Raw genomic sequence first — 18,835 nt, forward strand, 5'->3', positions numbered from 1 at the left:
CGCGTCACTGTCTTCCTGCGCCTCAGAGATACTCAGTCTTTCCATCTCCACCGTCCATTTCCGGGTCTGGCTCTTGGGCCCCTCCGGCCCTCCAGGGACTCTGGTCTTCGTCTCCCTGCGGCAGTCGCTGCCTGGGCGCCCCCAGGCCGGTGCGCCCTCCTTCGGTACAGCCGCCCGGCCAGAGAATCGCCCAATAAGAGCGCCGGACTCAAATATGACAGCTCAGGAAGCGGCCAATCGAGCCGGGCCGGGGAAGGGGGGCGCAGCGCGGGGGCTGAAGTTGGGTTGAACGGGGGGATGGGGATTAAAGGGGGATACAAAAGAGGGGAGCTAGGACTAGGGGCGCAGGAACCCAAGCAAGGGGCGGGGGAGGACCGCACGGCAGCCAGGTCCGGCGAAGGGACCACAGGCTGGACGCGGCTCCAGGCGCCAGGGAGGGAGGGGGCGCGGCGAGAATTTTAGGTGAGGAAGGGGAGCTGGGGCCCCCACGGTACCGGGCGCCTCACGAGGCCGGGCCTGAGGATGCCAGCGGGGCGCCGAGGCGGGGGCCGCGGCCCGGCCGGGGGCGGAGGCGGCCGCGCGCCGCTGTGAGCCGAGGCCCGAGCGGCGCGGGGGGCGGGGAGGCGGCGGGAGGAGGGGATGCGGAGGGCGCTCCGGCGGCGGCGGCGGCGGCGGCGGCGGCGGCAAGCGGGCGAGAAGGGAGGAGCGGCGCGAGCGGCCGGAGCAGCGCAGGGCCCGAGGCGTGCATGGCGCGCCCTGAGCCCGGCTCCCGCGGGTCCCCCCGGAGCGCCCCGGGGGCGCAGCGACTCTTGGGTCGGCCCCTCTCGGCCGGCTGCCTCTGAGCGCCGGCCCTCGATCTCTGGATGCCGTGCTCCCTGGGAGAAGCCCGCCTGCGTTGGGGCGGAACGGCGGCGGTGCTGCGCCGGATTCCGCCCTCAGCTTAGTCCTTCTGCGCCCGGCCGCGGCGGGCCCGCAGCCGGCGGCGAGGAGCCTGGAGCTTGCGGAGCCGGCGCGACAGCCCTCCTGGGCCAGCGGGTCCGGGCCAGCTCCGCTCCGTTTTGGGGGAAGGGAGAGGCGAGAGGGGAAGGGCCGCGCTGCAGGAGCCGGTCCTCGCCCCCGCCCCCCTGCGCGGACACGCTGAAGGCTGGGCTCGGCTTTCGCGGGGGCCAAGCTCCCACTCTCTCCGCGGGAGGTGGGGGATGCGGGCGACGGCCCCCTTGGGCTCCAGGACCCTCCCCCCAGGGCTTCGGAGCTGTTGCTCCGCCCGCCGCCCCCTCCCCCGTCCTCTCCACCCCCCCCCATCCCACCTCCCCACCCCTCGTAAGAAAATAATGCTGGCTGGCGCCTGCACCTCCCAGTCGCTCCCAGTCCGCCGCGAGGAAAGGGCGCCCGCTTGGTCTCCACGCCGGGACCCCTACCGAGCCGCCCTAGCTGCCGCCTCGCCGCGTGTGCCGCTGGGCTCCGCTTAGGCAGAATCTGCGAGCGCCGCGCCCGGGCATTGCCAGCTCCGGGGAGGCGCCGCCCGCAAGGACACCTCTCCGTCCCGCCTCGTCCGCAACTCCGGTCCTTGTCGAGCTCGACGCGAGCCAGGAGTCCGGACGTCCCTCTGCGCGCGGCTCAGCAGCTCGAGTAGTCCCCGCTGCCCCAGCTCGGAGCCAACTCCATCTCGGACCTGGGACTCCTGACGCGGATTCTCAGCCACTTCTCACCTCGAGGCTGTGCCTGCCTCCCGCTTGCTCTCCCGTTGCCCTCCTTCTCCGCTCAGGACGGGGGTGCCAAGATGCCCCGCTACTGCCCAGGGCCCCGGGCCGCCCCCGACGTGTGACCCCAGCCTGGTCCCTCTGCTCGGCCGTCCGCCCTCCCCTTGGAGAACCCCGGCCCGGCCCCCGGGGGAGGAGGAAGAAGACGACGAGGCCGAGGGGGGGATGTCCAGCTCCAAAAGCGTGAGCCCCCCGGGCTACGCGGCGCAGACAGCGGCGGCGCCGGCGTCCCGGGGAGGCCCGGAACACCGCTCGGCGTGGGGCGAGGCCGACTCCCGCGCCAATGGCTACCCCCACGCCCCTGGGGGTTCGGCCCGCGGCTCCACCAAGAAACCCGGGGGGACGGTGACCCCGCAGCAGCAGCAGCAGCAGCGCCTGGCCAGCCGCTGGCGCAGCGACGACGACGACGATCCTCCGCTGAGTGGCGATGACCCCCTGGCTGGGGGCTTCGGCTTCAGCTTCCGTTCCAAATCGGCCTGGCAGGAGCGCGGCGGCGACGACTGCGGTCGCGGCAGCCGGCGGCAGCGGCGGGGCGCGGCCGGCGGGGGCAGCACCCGGGCGCCCCCTGCGGGCGGCGGCGGCGGCGGCTCGGCGGCGGCGGCGGCCGCAGCTGGCGGGACAGAGGTGCGCCCCCGTTCTGTGGAGCTGGGTCTGGAGGAGCGGCGGGGCAAGGGCCGCGCGGCCGACGAGCTGGAGGCCGGCGCCGTCGAGGAAGACGAGGATTCCGGAGATGGCGGCAGCTTGGCAGGCTCGGGCGCGGGGCCTGGCGCGGTGCTGTCGCTGGGCGCCTGCTGCCTGGCACTGCTGCAGATATTCCGCTCGAAGAAGTTCCCGTCGGACAAGCTGGAGCGGCTGTACCAGCGCTACTTCTTCCGTCTGAACCAGAGCAGCCTCACGATGCTCATGGCTGTGCTGGTGCTCGTGTGCCTCGTCATGCTGGCCTTCCACGCGGCACGGCCCCCGCTGCAGCTGCCCTACCTGGCCGTGCTGGCGGCTGCCGTGGGTGTGATCCTCGTCATGGCCGTGCTCTGCAACCGCGCCGCCTTCCACCAGGACCACATGGGCCTGGCCTGCTACGCGCTCATCGCCGTGGTGCTGGCTGTCCAGGTGGTGGGCCTGCTGCTGCCCCAGCCGCGCAGCGCCTCCGAGGGCATCTGGTGGACTGTGTTCTTCATCTATACCATCTACACGCTGCTGCCCGTGCGCATGCGGGCCGCGGTACTCAGCGGGGTGCTCCTGTCTGCCCTCCACCTGGCCATCGCCCTGCGCACCAACGCCCAGGACCAATTCCTGCTCAAGCAGGTAGGGGCCCACCTGGGCATAGGGACTGGATAGTGGGGTGCGCAGGCCTAGGCCTGACTCCAAAGAAAGGCAACCCACTTTCACCCTTTAAAGTGGTGAAAAGAGCCAGAGAGACATGGCTGTGTCAGCTGTGTGGTGTCTTCTAGCCCCCGAACCCCCTCTGAGCCCCATCATCTTCCTCTACAAAAAGAGTGCTCTTGTATGTAATGTTCCCGCTGGTAGAAGACACACCAAACCTTAGCCATTATTGTAGGGATGCTAATGAGGAAGGAGAGGTGGAGGAGAAAATGCTATGGAGAGGTCCCCTTCTCTTCCTGTGCTTCTGTCTCTGTATATAAAAGGCCCCTGACAAGAGTGGCTGGCCCCTGTAGCAGCCTCCCCGCTCCTGAGAGCCACTGATGGTTTGTTAACCGAATGTCCTGGATGGAGGGTTGGGGAGGGGAGACCCTGGGCGCCCCTTGCCCAGTCTTAGGGAGGGGAAATGATATAACCCTGCCAGTTGTCTGGGACTGGGGGTTCTGGAGCTGGAGATATTTCTGAACTTGAGGGAGGACTGACGAGTTTGTTTCATTTGTGAAAGTGCCCCAAGCCAAAAAGCTGCCTTCAGCAAAGGTGGGAAGGAACCTTTGTGTGTGGTGACGGTCCCCTTCCTGGCCTGAGCAGAAAGCTAGTGTTGGAAGTCATGACCCCTTCATATGGGTGCTCCTGGTTATTGCTTATGGTGGGGGCTTTTAACCCTCCTGGGATGGGTTAGGCGAGCCTTGAACGGTGGGCTTAGGAGGAAATAAAACTTCTGCCTGGTTAACTGGTGACTCCCCTGAAGACTTGTAGGGGAGAGGTGTGCTTGCCATGGCGACCTTGGGTGAGACCAGCTCCTCTGACATGCACACCTTCTCCCCTTAGCGGTCCCCTTGTCTGTGGCTCCATGGGCCTCATCCATTGGCCCCTGCTGAGCCTACTTGGTTGCGGTGCAACCTACTTGGCTGTGCGAGTCAAGTGGGCCTTTGCTGCAGGCTAGTCTCCTGACTGTGGACCCTAGTGCGTCCCCCCACGTCTCTCCAGGCATATGCATCCTCTAACAGAACTTCTTAACTCTATTCCATTGTCATTGCCTTCCTCCTCCCCACTTCTAGTGCCTTTTCTCAGACTTCAATCTTGTTGAGTACTGCGTCTTTCTTGAGGGGTTCTCCTGTGCCCCCTGGCTTCCTGCGTATCATACTCTCCCACAGGGAATACTGTGGGCTTCATGGCGCTGGGCTCTTGCTGTACCTCCAAGGTGCTCTGTGACTGGGAGGGAGGGAGCCTACAACCTCTCTGGGCCCCGGGTTCCTTGCCTAGTAAATGAGAGGCTTATGCATGCCCCTTCCAGTTCCAGCCCCTCTGTGCCAAGCCTCACCTTCTGCAAGGAGCCCCTCCTTCCATTCCAGCCATACTGGCCTCTCCCTCTTTTGCATGGCCAACAATGGAGTCCGAGCCACAGAGTGGGGCACTTACTTATTCCCCAGTGCCCATTGGTTTTACTCCCCATCCAATGTAAGCTCCTTGGATGCAGGAATCCTGAGGTGTATGTGTTTTTCCTTCTCTACTCTCTCTCCCTTGTCTAGCACAGTGTAGGGTACTTAGTAGGGATTTAATAACTGCTTAACAATTTGATTGTGTTCCAGTAGGTGAAGTAGTTGGGGTTGTTGATGCTAACTTAAAGTTTTTCTGATCTGGGATCAGAAGGAAATAAAATCTATAGAGATCAGCTTTGAACTTAAGAGAACAACTATTGAGAGCTGGTTTAAAAAAAATTAACTACTATTGTTAGTGCTTATAAAGGCTCCAAATGTTTTGACCTGGGGACCCAAGCTCTCACATGAGTATTATACCTTTGGGGGTTGTTCCTGGCTTGAATGGGAGGCAGGTTGCTTGGGTGGATATAGCTTTTCTACAGAAAGAAAGGCATGACATCCACATGGAGCAGCAGAGATTTCCAGGATCATTCAGAGTATTTACTGAACCAGACTTGGGACTCAGGGTCAGATTACAGCCCTAGGAAATCCTAGATGTGTGATTTTAGGAGACTGGAGTCAGATCCCAGGACAGGAGTGCTGGACTAGGGAGCTCCGTCTCCGTCTTAGCATGAAGATGCCATTGCAGCAACAAGAGTTGGCTGACTGACTTCCCCATCTAGTTCCTCAGGCCGGTCCCTCTCCTTTCTCTCCCTACCTCCATCACCTCCCACCCCATGCTTCTTTTACCCATTGTGGTCTTCAGACCTTCAATTGTCTGTAGGCTTTCGGGTGGGTTTGCACTTAACTTCTCATGACCTACTCTGCTGAGTATAGCAGCTCTTGTTAGGAATGGTCCATGATAACAGAATGCAAGCATTCTTTCTATTTGACTTCAGAGAAAACTGTATCTTTTTTGGTTTGTATTTGATTTGCCTTTCTGCTTATGTCTGATATAAACTTTGTATTTCTTGAGCAACCCCTATTGGATGGTGGGAAATATTAGTGGGACAGTCAAGCATTATCCTCTGCCTCAGGTTACCCCAGAGCAGCAGGTGTTAGAAGATGGCTTGTGTTAGATGCCTTGTTCTTTTCTTTGGTGAAGATACACATCCAGGGAAATGGGGCAGCAGTATGCAGTCTCTAATGCGGGAGCTTTGGGAATTTCCCTCCATGCGGCCTTGGACACAGAGTGGGCCCTCAGGAAACTGTGTTGGCATTTTCCACTTCTCCTGAGAGGCTGGCCCCCTTGCTCCTACAGCCTAGATCTTCAACATCAGTATCTGATCTGGATTTTTTTTCCCCTGGCCCCTCTTCTCTTTGGGGCTCTTCCGTTTGCTCCAATTAGGAGGAGAAACATCTAGTATCTCATCTGGTGCCTCCTGAGAGAGCGGAGAGGCAAGGTGGGGCAGCCCTTTTGGGGGATGATATTTCTTCCTTTTGCTACATCTCCTGATCTAGCTCTTCCCCTGTTATTCATCCCCCTCCCCCTGCTCTTTTTCTGTCCCTTCCTTTCTCTTGCCTCCCCCTCCAGTCCCCTGTTGTTCTCTGCCTACCTCTCCTCTCCTCTGCCTGCCTGCTTTTCTGCTTCCCCATCTCTCACTTCCCATTTGCAGCCTCTCAGCCTCGCCTTCTGTGCTTGCCTCACTGTCGTCTCCTTGGTGGGGTACAGTAGGAGCGTCACGGGTTGTTTTTTTCTCCTTCTTTGCCTGTTAGAAGTCCCTCTGCTACACCCATACCATAAATAACACTCAAGCATCTGCCAAACACATTCCTCACTTGTGTTAATAGGCTGCAATGATGCTGGAGCCTGTTGCCATGGCAACCTCATTTTTGTTTGACTGTATCCCACTCTGCTACATAAAGCCTCTGCATGCACTCACACACAAACAAGTACACTCACACAACTATTACACATGCTTAACTATTAGAGATTATTTTGGAGAAAACATCTTTGGGCCCCATGGGGGCGGGCAGTCATTTGGCCAAGGAGATGAACGTCTCTGCTTGTCCAGTGTTACTCTAGGAGGTGATAATGGATGCAGGAGCTCTTTGAAAAGTAGAGAGTCCTGTTCAAATGTGGGGTATTATTATTCTGCAGCCACATTAAACCCACCTGACATGGTTTCTGAAAAGAAGATTCTGACCCTGTGTGGGTCCCCGTGAGCTTGGGAGTGCTGTCAGAGGTTGCGTTTGCGGTGTGGGCTGACCCATCCCTACCCAGCCATCATCAGCTCCTTCCTCTCTTCCCCCTAACCCTTTTGGAGAAACTCAGTGATTTCCTGCATTTCTGCCTTTGTGCCTGTTTGAACACACAACTGTCACCAGTTGTTTCAGAGATCAGAAAGGCACAGGTGCTGTGTGGGTGATTTTCTGTGACCATGAGCACGTGTGAGTGTCTAAACTGAGGAGTCTGGGGCTGGATGGGGCTGGGGAAGCAGACCAAGAAGTGACTGCTGTGGCTGCTGAGGGGTGGGTGCCTGGGTCCATGTGTGGGAGTGTGTCTGTCACGTGGGCTGGCCCCAGTGTGTACGTGCATGCATGTGCATATGGATGTATGTGTGTGTGTGTGTGTGTGTGTATCTATCTGTCTGTCGTGTGGGCTGGCCTGGGTGGTGGAGGGGGGCCCAGGGAGGCCTTTGTGTTGACTTTGAAAAGAGATCATCACAGCTCTGTCCTGTTTATTCTCGGTTGGTGGCTGGCTTCCTATGGCTGTTTGCATTTCTGATTCTGGGCCTTGATTGACTTTCCGACCTTGACCTCTGGCTCCTCAGGGAAATACCCTGGATGGACACGCCGCCCCCCCCACTTATCATAATGAGGCTGGGGGCTAGACTCGAGTGGTCAGCCCACTCCATGGAGTCCCATGGCTCCATGGAGTCCCACCCTTCCCTTTCAAAACCGCAAGCTGCCCACCCACTCAGCCATCCGGTGAGCCCCGTGGAGAGCTGGCCGCTCGCTCTGGAACTTGGTCCAGAGGCCTGTGCAGTGGGTTACTGTGTGCACTGCTCCAGCCACTGCCTCCCTGCCCACGGAGGGGTGGGAGGACGGGGTGGTGGTATGGAAGAGGACACACACTTTCACCACGACGCCGGGAATCGTCTGCTGCCAGTTACTTCCCCCATCACCCCCATTTCTGGAAGAGGGAAATCTGGCCATAGTGAACCCCAGCAGCAACTGCAGGCTGGGGTGGGAGGCTGGCTCTGAGTTTGTAGCCGGGGAGGGTCTGCTTGTCTTGCCTCAACGCTAATTGTATTTGCCGATTATATTTGCTAATTGTTTTGAATTATGTTGCCTCCTTCTCTATGCAGTGGGAAGGGGGTGCTTGGAGGGGAGCAGAAGCCTCTGGGGTGGGGGTCGAGCAGAGCTTCTAGATGGAGGGTCATCTTGTGGATCTCAGGGGTGCCTCGATGCCTGCGGGGAGGACTTCAGGAATGGCAGAGACCCCGCCAAGGAGCAGAACAATCATCTGCTGTACTTGCGGCAATGTTGACTGTTAATAATTCAGTCTAAGTTTTGATCTGGAGCAAGAGCGTGAGGTCTGTGTGCTGTGCAACACGGAACAGTGTGCTCGTGTTTGTCTATAAAGAGGACACAGACGATGTATTAAACCCCAGCTCGGAAACCTGCCCAGCCTCACAGAAGAGTTTTAAATATCAATGTAAAAGGCCAGGGCCGAAGCTCTCCTGTGCAGACAGGCCCTGGCCGCGGGTCACTCTGTCAGAGGGTGCAGCTGGCAGCAGAAGCAGGGCTGTGGCCCTTGCTGGGCCTGGCCTTGTGTTCTCCCGAGAGGTGCGGATGGAGCGCCCACCTCGGTTCCAGCCAGGGGTGGGGTGAGTGTTGGGGGAGGGGACCGAGGTGGGCGCCTCTCTGCGACTGTACCAGTCTCTCGCTGGGTGACTTCCTGTCCACGGCTGCCCGCTTGGCACCTCCGTTAACTTTATTTATCTTGTGGTGGGTCCAGTTCGTGGTCGTTTACTTCCTAGGAGCGTCGCCTGTGTTGGGAATGGAAACAGTTTGCCCCAGGAGCTCCAACGTGCTCCATAAATCCTTTGGGTGCAGTTACATAAGTCACGCTTTAGCGTATCGTATCCTTCTTTCATCCATGCCTGTGAGGTGGGGGGAGCTCGCTAGTGGAGGGCAGGATCAGTGTTGGTTTTTTTTTTTTTTAATAAATTTATTTATTTATTTTTGGCTGTGTTGGGTCTTCGTTGCTGTGCACGGGCTTTCTCTAGTTGCGGCGAGCGGGGGCTGCTCTCCGTTGTGGTGTGCGGGCTTCTCATTGCGGTGGCTTCTCTTGTGGCAGAGCACGGGCTCTAGGCGTGCGGGCTTCAGTAGTTGTGCCTCGCGGGCTCTAGGGCGCAGGCTCAGTAGTTGTGGTGCTTGGGCTTAGTTGCTCTGCGGCATGTGGGATCTTCCCGGACCAGGGCTCGAACCTGTGTCCCCTGCATTGGCAGGTGGATTCTTAACCACTGCAGCACTAGGCAAGTCCTAGTGTTGGTTTTCTCTCCCAAACACGAAACTCCATGAAGACGATTGGAAAGCCCTACTTCCTCCCACACACCCCCACATTTTCTCCAGGCAATGTCCAAACGCGGGGCAGGGGAGATCTCTCTTTATAACATTGTGAACAAAATCTGGGAGTTTCTAGTGAATGGGCCGTGAGCTTCATGTGGACCTGCGTTTTGGTCTGGCTGTTAGAAAAGACCAGTGGGGTCTTGGTTAGGCTTATGGGCCTATCCGGTTCATAGGAAGATTGAGGCCAGATCTGAAATACTATGTTTGATTGTAGAATTCAGAGGAGGGTACCAGATTGGTAAGGGGACTGGAAACCTTGACTTCTGAGAGAACACTTGAAAGGGTGGGAGATGTTTAGCTGGGAAGACAGCAGACTGTACAAAGGTAAGAAGGCAGAGACATGGGCAAAGTGTTATTTACTGCTGGGATCTCTGTTGTCACATGTTAGAAGAGGGACTAAATTTATTTTTGGTTACTCCCGAGGGCAGAGTTGGGGCAAATGGGTGGAAACAGTAGACAGATTTCAGCTCCAGGTAGAAGATATCTTTCTAGCCTTTGGGGTTGCAGCCATCAAACCAGATGCCTCCTGGGGTAGCCAGCTGTGTCAGTGGAGGTGTTCAAGGGGAGACTGGACGGCTGACTGCCAAGCTTGTTACTGAGGAAATGGAAGGCTCTGCTTCCAAAGGTCTGGGGTGGGTCCCAGGAAGGGATCTATTTTTTCAACAGCGTGGATTTAGTTTTCCAAGCTCTCCAGCTGATATTGTTGATCAGCTCTAAGGTTTGGGATCATTGGCTAAGATAGCCACTCAGGTCACACCCAACCCTTGGATTCTGTGGTTTCGCGTCTTACCACAGCATGAATGCCTGCTGCAATCTGTTGGGGTGTCCTATCGTCATGCCCAGCTCAGCCTCTGTTTAAAAGTCACAAAGTCACTGCAGACCTGCAGGCCCATGAGGAGATGTCCAGGTGGGGCTGGCAAGTGGACTGATGTGGGATGCAGAGCTGGAAGGCGATTGGTAATGGTGACATAGGGTGGGAAGGATGGCCCAGGCCTGGACGCATATTCTCCTCTCATCCTGCCTCCCAGCTGTCCCCATCCCCCCACTCTTCTTGGCGGCAAAGCAGTCTGTGGCTCAGCACTGGTGGCGGTGGTGGTCAGCAGAAAGATGGACCTTAGTTTCACTCCTGGTTTATTCATTCACTTGGTAAGTGAATATGAAAAGCACTGAGGATACCCCAGGTCCACAATGGATGGTACAGAACGTGGAAAGTGGGGAGATCAGGGGGTAGGCAAGAGGTCGGGAATTAGGAGATGGTTTGAAGGAGGAAGAGTAGGCTGTAAGGAAGGGAAGAGGAGATTGGAGCTGTGAGTATGGGGAGGGGAAAAGCTTGGAAGTGGGGGCAGGGATGCTCTCTGGGAACAATGGGATATAGTCACAGAAAAGGGGGGTAAACAAACAAACACCGGGGAGACAGTAATCGCTTTATTCTGTAGCCCAGCCTCATGTGTCAGCCTGGACACCGCCCCCGCGCCCCCCCCCCCGTGCCCCCCCCCCGCCGACTCCCACACACACTTCTTGCTCTGAGAGGGTTATGAGCTGTTGCTTCTGGGCTTGAGGCATCCTGACTTCACACTTGGGTGGTCTCCTCTCCCTTCCCGTTAGGGGCTCCCTAGGGGTTATCACACAGATCACCACAGTCCCACTTGGCTCTTGGAAGGGGTCCTGAGGGACCTTGGTGTGCGACACGTAGTAGGTGCTCGGTGAGAGTTTGAATGAATGAATGAACGGGTGGTGGGGTGGGTGGACCGCTGCATGCAGACTCTCAGCTGTACCGAAGTGCTAGACCAACACCTCCACAGAAGGAAGCGATACAGCTCGGCTTGGAAGCCTATTTTGGTGGATTGTTATCCTAAACTCTGAGCAGGGCTTCCAAAATCCCTCCTGCTGCAATTTAAAACGTGTGCCTTCTTGGAAACAGAAAGCTGTTGCCTGGCACTGCCGGTACTATATCCCTTCACAGATTTGAAAACCATTATTAAGTCATTCTTTCAGCCTTTTCCCCATTCATTCAGACAACAACCGTTTATTAGATGCCTACAGTGTAACAGGCACTGTGCTAGACCATGAGGGTCCAAAAATGACTCAGCCTGGGTCCCAGCACCCAGCATTGCCTTTAGCCCAGATGCTCCCACTGACTGTCCTTTGGAGGGATGTTAATAGATGTTTCACATACACACATTCAGTCCTGTGTCAGATAAATTTAAGAAATACTGGGTTAAACAGAATTCTTTATTGTAGAACTTTAAAGCTTTTAATATGTTAATATGCAGTAGAATTTGCCAAGAGGAGGCTTTTGCATGAAGCCTTTATCAAACATATTTGACCCCAGAACCAGTTTTTGAAGGAACATAACAGAGGCATTAGTGTTTGTTGGAACTCATTTTGGGACACACTGCTTCAGGGGCTGGGAGAATCTTTGAAATTTCTCAGGGTCCAGCCCCCTGCCTCTGGGGTAGGCCTAGGCAAAGTCATCTAGATGGGGGCATTTGTTTGCTTGGGGGCTTTCTTCCCTCAAGAAGGAGATTACCCAGCTTGCATTGGCTGGCTACTTGTTTTAAAGTCTCATTCCCCATCTGCATCTGAAATCCTTTATAAAGTAAGATGATGGGGCTGGAAGGGACCAGCGAGATGCCTCCTTTATCTAGTTTCAGTTTCCTTTAGGGGTTTTCTGCTGTCATTAGACATCGGAACCTGTTGGGCTCTGTATATGACCTTTGGTGGGGCTGGGCTCCATGCACTGAGGGCATGGCTGCCCATGGGGAAGTCGTGATGGGCCATTTCAGAGCATCCTTCTTCCCCAAATTTTCTTTGTTTCCTTTGCACCCTTACCCTCCAAAAGGAGGAAGACCTTAAAGAATATTGATTATGAACAATGAGTATATATTGAGTTTTTGTTGTAAGCCTGGCACTGGGCTAATCCGTTACATATGAGACCTCATTTAATCTTAATATCAACCCTTTGAGAAAGATATTTTTATCCCTATTTCAGGGCTGCAGAAAATGGGATAAGAGAAGGTAAGTAACTTCCCCAAGGTCACTCAGTGAGTGAGCATAGCAGATGGTTCAGCGCCCGCCCATATTCCCTGGGCAGGTACCTTTCTGCTCTTGCCAGACAGACTGCCAGCTGTCAGGACCTGAGGGCTTTCTCTGGCCCTGAGCCTCTCTGCCTGTCTGTGGGACAGGTCAGAAGTGCTGGGGAGGGAGTGCCCATCCCTAGAGCAGTTCTCAACCAATGACTGTTGGGAGCTGGTGGATAAATACCCCAGCTCCCTCGACCCCGGTGTGGGGGGAGTATAACTTTAAGACAGGCCTTCTCTGGTGGCTCCTAGTCCTGCAGAAGGATTCAGCTCTGGTTGCCCACAGTGCTATAGGCGTGAAAACATTTCTTTTTTCTTTTCTTCCCCTTCCTTCCTTCCTCCCTCCATCCCTCCCTCCCTCCCTTTTTCCCTCCCTCCCTCTCTTCCTTCCTCCCTTTCTTTTTTTTCTTTCTTCCCTTCTTTGTCTCATTTCTCCATTCTCTGTCTAATGTTTTCTGGGGTCACCTCCCAGGTAAACCACTTCTTTCAAATCCTTGTCTCAGGATCTTTTTCCAGGGACAATCCAAATTGAGAGCGGAGAAGCTGGAATTCTAATCTGGGTTTGACTTGAACACTAGGGAGGGGAGTGGCCGCTTTGCTAGGGCAAAATGCATCAAGTGCAGAACCCTGTGGCAGACTCGGAACCCTAGTCCTGCCTGGCCCCTCACTCCTATCTGATAACATATTTTGTCACCAGTAGAGTGGTTTCTGGACTAGTGGAATGGTGTGAAAATTTTAAAACTATATACATATTTTTTGTTTATATATATATATATATATATATATATATATATTTAATTTCTGCTTCTTAAAGATGTATGACTTTCTGTCCCCTAGACAGTGGCTCAAATATCAGCCAAAGACTCAAATACTTGGACATCTGATTAACATTTTTTAGAGGACACAGGACTTTACCACGTGTGATCTTACTTGCTTCTCATGATGGCTCTGAGGAGGTGATGAGTTAAGAAGGTGCAGACATTGGCTTTTGGGCCCAGGGGCCCAGGAGAAGTCCCTGGTTATATGGTCCTGGCTGAGTTGCCTTACTCTCGCTCAGTCAGTTCCCTGACTGACAGGATCTGTTGTTGGGTGCCCAGATAAGGTAATGCATGCAAGAGTACTCATAGTTACAGACCTGTGCTGCTGGTATTGTGTTGGAGAGGAGGAAGTAGGTGTTCAGAGAGGTTGAGTGACCTCACTCAGGTCACACAGCCAGTTAGCCTAGGAGCTGCTATACAAATCCAGATCTCTGACTCCAAATCCAGTGCTCTTTTCACGTTTGGACCCAGCCCTGAGTCCATCCCATGGTGCCTAAATTAGAAGGCACAGCTGCTATCAAGCAGTCGTCTTGGGTGGTTGTGGAACGTGTGGTTTCTTATTTGTGATGCCTTCCTTCCTACGTGGTGTCTGGCTCAGATGGGCGTTAAGTGATTTGTCATTTCCTGAGCCTGCAGTCATGCTGCGAGCGGGGGCAGCGCTGAAGTGTTCAGGGGGCACCTGGGATCAGATGTTTACCTGTGAAGAGCCCCCGAATGGTCTTCTGGATGCGTGAGGAGGCACCGAGACCCAGGAGATGGGTCAGACTCAACGCTGGGATAGCTTAGGTCTGGGTGTGAGGCTGCCTCGTGTCCAGGCTTCTGGTGGTGTACATGGAACAGGGGTGGGAAGGAGGTGGCTGGGGACACACGTCAGGATCGCTTCTTGGAGGTCAGACTTGGGGTCTTTCTGTAGAGTTGCATCTAGTAGATGGCGCAGTTTAGTGCTTACTCTAGGAGGTCTTTATTTCGTTTATTTATTTATTTGGCCACGCCGTGATGCACGCAGGAGTCTAGTTCCCCGACCCGGGATCCAACCCACGCCCCCTGAAGTGGAAGCGTAGAACCTTAACCACTGGACCGCCAGGGAAGTCCCTCTAGGATGTCTTTAGAGCCCAGCTCCCCACAACCATCAACATCCTAAAAAGTACCCCAAACATCCTGCTTCAAATCCACTTCTGTCCTTGTCACTCTTCTCAAGAAAACTAAAGGAAAATGTAACTCCTACCCAAGTGCCATTCTTTTGCTAAGTGGATTTTCAAGGTTTTATTTTCGCATTTTCTTTTGGGGATGGGAAGGCTGTTTATTTGTTCACTTAACATGCCCAAGCCCCCAGTCTTCCTCTGGCCAAGTCCCTTTTCCTGTAAGCATTTCACCACGCCATCTGGGAGGGACCCAGCCATCCTGACAGGCTCCCAGCGGGTAACACCAGCTCGGAAGTGCCTTGGCTCTGACATCTCAGCCAAGGAGGCTGCCGACGGAGAAGGATCATCACTGAATCCCAGGTGAGCAGGGTAGGCTTGTACCCCTCCCTGCCGAGGGAGAGGCGCCCTGCCTTTGCAACATCTGGCACTCTGCATCTAACATCTGAGTCACTCTGAAACACCCTCTTCTTTTTCTCTGTAGCACTCATACTGGTTTGTAATTTTATCTCTGTAGGTTTATCTATCTGTCTTTCAACTTGACAGTCAGCTGACTGAGGACAGGGGCCTTGTCTGTTTGAATACTTAGATATTTACTGAATGTTACTGACTTTCCGACCCCTACTGCCCAGCACTGTGGGAAGAAGGTGGACAGTTCCCATTCTCAGGTTCTACAGGGAATGCTGACTCTTGGCAGCCAGGGGTCCCTCATGGTGCTCCCTCCCTGGACCAAGGCAAGCTTGTCCTCCACTGGCAAGGGGCTCTGGACCTGGGGGTGTGGTCTTAGAAAACAATGCTTTCCATCTTTGCCCTCCCTCCCTTGGGTTCCCTACTGGTCTGTTGGGTGATGTCAGGAAGGGTCCCTGTTGCCCCCATTTGCCTCTCTCTCCCATCCTTGGTCCCCTTTCTTCTTCTCAGCTTTCTTCTGGTATCTTTTTCCTCCTCCTGAGTCCTGCCACTTCCCTCTTTCCAGCTGTAAGATGTGGGAAAGACCTCAGAGACTTGCCAGGAGGCAAGTTCAACTGTAAGGACAATAAATATAAGCCTGGATAACTACACAAATTCCAAACAGTGTTCTTCATTCTTTTCAAAGCAATCCCATGAAACAGCAGTTCTCACCGTGCGTTATAAACTTCCTTATGGTTGATTGCCCTGTATTACAGTGCATGTGTCAGCTCCGTTTTTCACCTCAAACGCCCAAGGCTGAGACTTCAGCTTTTGGGGTGGGTTAACCTCCAGTCACCCTACGGAGCTTAAGGCGTGGGAAGTGAAGGCATATCTAGGAGTTTTTACATAACCCTGGTATCCAGGCTCATCTGGGGCGGGCCTGGGCATCAGCATTTTGGAATGTTCCTGCTGATTCTGACATGCCCAGGGATGAGGGTGCCTTGAGCCACCCTTCATCAGCAGAGGGCTCACAAGGATGACGCCGAGTCTGATTTATGGCTATATTGAAAGGCAAGTTGCTTATATCGAAAGGGGTTTATTGTGGTGATTCAGTAAAGAGTGACGGCCACTAAAAATTATTGCAGACGTGTAATAGGGGAAGAAAACTTGGTTGGTGGTTGGTGTATAAAATCTTGTCAGGCAAGGCTGTGGCTCAGTATATTTATGTTCCTCTTATCACCAGCAATTAGCCCCAAACATGGTTCAATAAATAGATTAGTGCAGTGCTATAATAACTGCAAGGATATTTTAGAAAATGAGTGCTATACCATGTGTTCAGTGGAGCCATCTTAGCAGAGCAGCAAATCTCACTCAACGTTCCTGATGGCCTCTTAGCTACAAACAAATGCCTAGTGATCAGTGTGAGCTCTTCCCTTCTCTCTTTTTTATGTGGTATTTCCCTTTTGAGTGGGAGAAATTGTACATTAGTCTTTGTGAGTCTCCCTCCAACTAGAATGTAAACTAGAAAATGTCTGTAGTAGATGCTCAATAAATATTTGTTAAAGGAATGAATGAATTTGCTCAGAGTTACGCAGCAGGTAAATAGCAATGTGAGTCCAGCACTAATACCGCCGTTACTTTTTCTTCGACTCTTAAGCTCATGAAATATGTAAGGAATTATATAGTTAGTGACTCCCCATTTGCACGTATTGTTATCAGCTTGTGTGGCAAAGACTAAAAGAGTAAAGAAAGGTGATGTGTAGGGTGATGGAGAGATGGAGCTTGCACCCTGAAAGGATTTCCTTCCTGTGCACTTTGAAGCTACTTCTTTCCTAGCACCTTTGGCTGGAAAGGTGCAAGGATCCTGCTGTAGCCCTTGTGCTCTGGGAGGACTGAGAGATGCACATGAAATCAGGGTCCATCTGAGGACTGGAAGGATTGAAAATCACCAGATGTGTGGGCTGAGGCCTGGGAAGCATCCCTATCCAGGAGCGAGAGACATCCTTGGGTTAAATCCTCCATGAAAGGCCACATGTGGATTACGACGTGGTCTTTTTTGGAAAAGGGTTATCTGAGGAGAGTTAATTTTGGATTTTGCTTTACGTTTATTTTTAAAGTGGAATATTTCTCCGGCATTGGTGACAATGGCCTAGAAAAGCCAGTTAGTCACCATCTGACATCTTCCCCGTGTGGGGTGTTTGCTGCCCCTGCTTCTTTCCCACCTGATGTCTCTGGGGCTGATTTAAATCCTCTCCCTCGGGGGCCTCTGGGGTGATTTCACTGGCAAACAGATCTATAGGGAAGTACTGCTGGATCTAAGTGGTGTCATCCTCTGCTCTGATCCTGGGTGACAGGGAGTGGCCCCTGGCGCTGCTCTTTGCTTCTCCTTGGAGGGGGTGATGGCATCCAGGTGAGGCCTTACCCTGCCACATCCAGGTCTGTAAGACTGGTTCCAGCCTGCATTCTCCAGTAGTTTTTTTGTTCTTTAATTTTACTCTGTATAGTCTGCAGGGAGTAAAAGGAAAATCACCCAAAGCCTGTATTTAAAGAACAAACCTGGTTTCTCTTAAGGGATCAAAAATATATGGACTGTTCCATCCCACTTCCCCTAGGGTCATCTCTGGTTCCACTGTGGAGCAGGAAGAGGGTCTCAGGGCAGACGCTGGAGCCTCTGTACTGTGAGGGGGTGGAAGACGGAAGGAGGCACTGGGAGAGGTGACAGAGGTGGCATCCCTGCACACTCAGTTGAGAGGTGGGGAGAAGGGCCAAGGCTGGCCCTGGAGTGATGTGCAGGGCATTTTCTGCTGGACCTTAACACCCCCAGTTGTAATTCATCTAAGAGGGACAACTCGGGGCCTGGAGGGAGTAGGGCAGTGGCTGTGGGCAGGTGAGCTCAGAGGACCTGTTGCAGTTGAGTGCAGGTGTAGAGTAGGGCACAGAGGCTCAGAGCCTTGGATCTCCCGGAAGCCAAGAAGCCACCGGGCCAGCCACACGCAGGTGCCATATGCCACCCTGACTTCTCCCACCTGTTCCTGCCCCCTCGTGCAGCACCGCCCTTCCAGGGAATGGGTATCAGGTGGTCTCAGAAGTGCCTCCCTTCGTGTCTGCGTGAACTCTGACCTCTCCAGGCCCCCAGAGTGAAAAGCCTGGGGAACCTACCTTACTGGCAGGTGGGAGTGGGCGGGGCCAGGTGCCTGGGCTCCTGCTCTGAGGAGAGGAAGGCTTTGTGATCTGCCTCCATCCAGGGCTGGGGAGGGGCTGAGCACAGGCACTCCCTGGGGAGGGGAACACTCCTCCTTCTTCCTTTTCTCTGGGGACCCCTCTGGACTTGGAGGTGTCCTGATAGCCTGCCTGGCGTAGGGTGGGCTGTCCACTGGGAACAGCATCTCTTTCTTTTCCATTCACCAGTCTTTGCTGCAGTCCTGATGAACCCCTGGGGCCCTGGGCATGGGGAGGAAAGAGGGGACTTTGTCCTTCCCCTGGGGGAATGTTCAGTCTGATGGAAATCTTTTGCCTTTCTGAGATCCCCAACTTAAAGACAGGACAGTGTTGCTAATTCCTACCATTTATCATGCACTTACTGTGTGCCAGGAGGCGCTGAGCACTTGGTAACTTATTTGATCCTCGTAATCTCCCTTTAGGTAGGTGTTGCTTTTTTTTTTAAAGAGGATAATTTATAGATGAGAAAATCGAGGCCCGGAGAAGGTAAGTGGCTCCCGTAAGGTTGTACGTTTAGAGAGCAGTACAGCGGGCTCCAGAGCTCGTGCTCCCCGCCAGTACACCAGCAGCTCCCAAACTAGTGTGTGCAAGAATTCCCCACGAAGTTTATTTAAAAATCAATTCCTGGGCCCCTTGTCAAGAGAGTCCGATCCAGTAAGATTCAGGTGGACCCCAGGAATCTACATCTTAAGTAGGCACCCTAAAATTTGAGGCAGGTGCCCCAGGGACACAGTTCCACCCTAGTGCCTCCCCAGGTGGAGAAAGGATTGAGGCTGAAGTGATGGGGGGCGGTGCCCGGCCACCCGCAGAGACAGAGGTTTCTGTGTTGACTTCCCCAGGAGGTAGCTGGGGAAGGCAGAATGAGATGGTTAGACTGAGGGTAGGAGGTGCCTTTCTGCTGAGCCTGTGCTGGTGGGTCTCAGGGGGCAGAGCTGGAGGAGGCTTTTGGAAGAGCTGAGGGAGAGACTGTAATCTGGGGGGCGGGAGCTGGGAAGTGGTCCGGCAGAGAGCACATGTCAACGGCCAGAGAAAGGAGGCAGACAAAGGGATTCTCAGATG

The 18,835-nt window shown here is 54.3% G+C and overlaps 1 protein-coding gene across 1 annotated transcript in view; it reads left to right on the top strand.

The window, feature by feature from the left end:
* The first annotated feature begins 1,312 nt into the window (after nt 1–1,312).
* ADCY5 (adenylate cyclase 5) overlaps nt 1,313–18,835 on the top strand; it is a 153,526-nt gene continuing 136,003 nt past the window's right edge. The window contains exon 1 of the mRNA XM_068546616.1: nt 1,313–3,062. Within this exon, the coding sequence (XP_068402717.1) occupies nt 1,926–3,062 (1,137 nt within the window). The 5' untranslated portion in view covers nt 1,313–1,925. The remainder of the gene's footprint in view (nt 3,063–18,835) is intronic.

Source organism: Eschrichtius robustus, chromosome 6 (assembly GCF_028021215.1).
Source record: "Eschrichtius robustus isolate mEscRob2 chromosome 6, mEscRob2.pri, whole genome shotgun sequence".
Lineage (NCBI taxonomy): Eukaryota > Metazoa > Chordata > Mammalia > Artiodactyla > Eschrichtiidae > Eschrichtius > Eschrichtius robustus.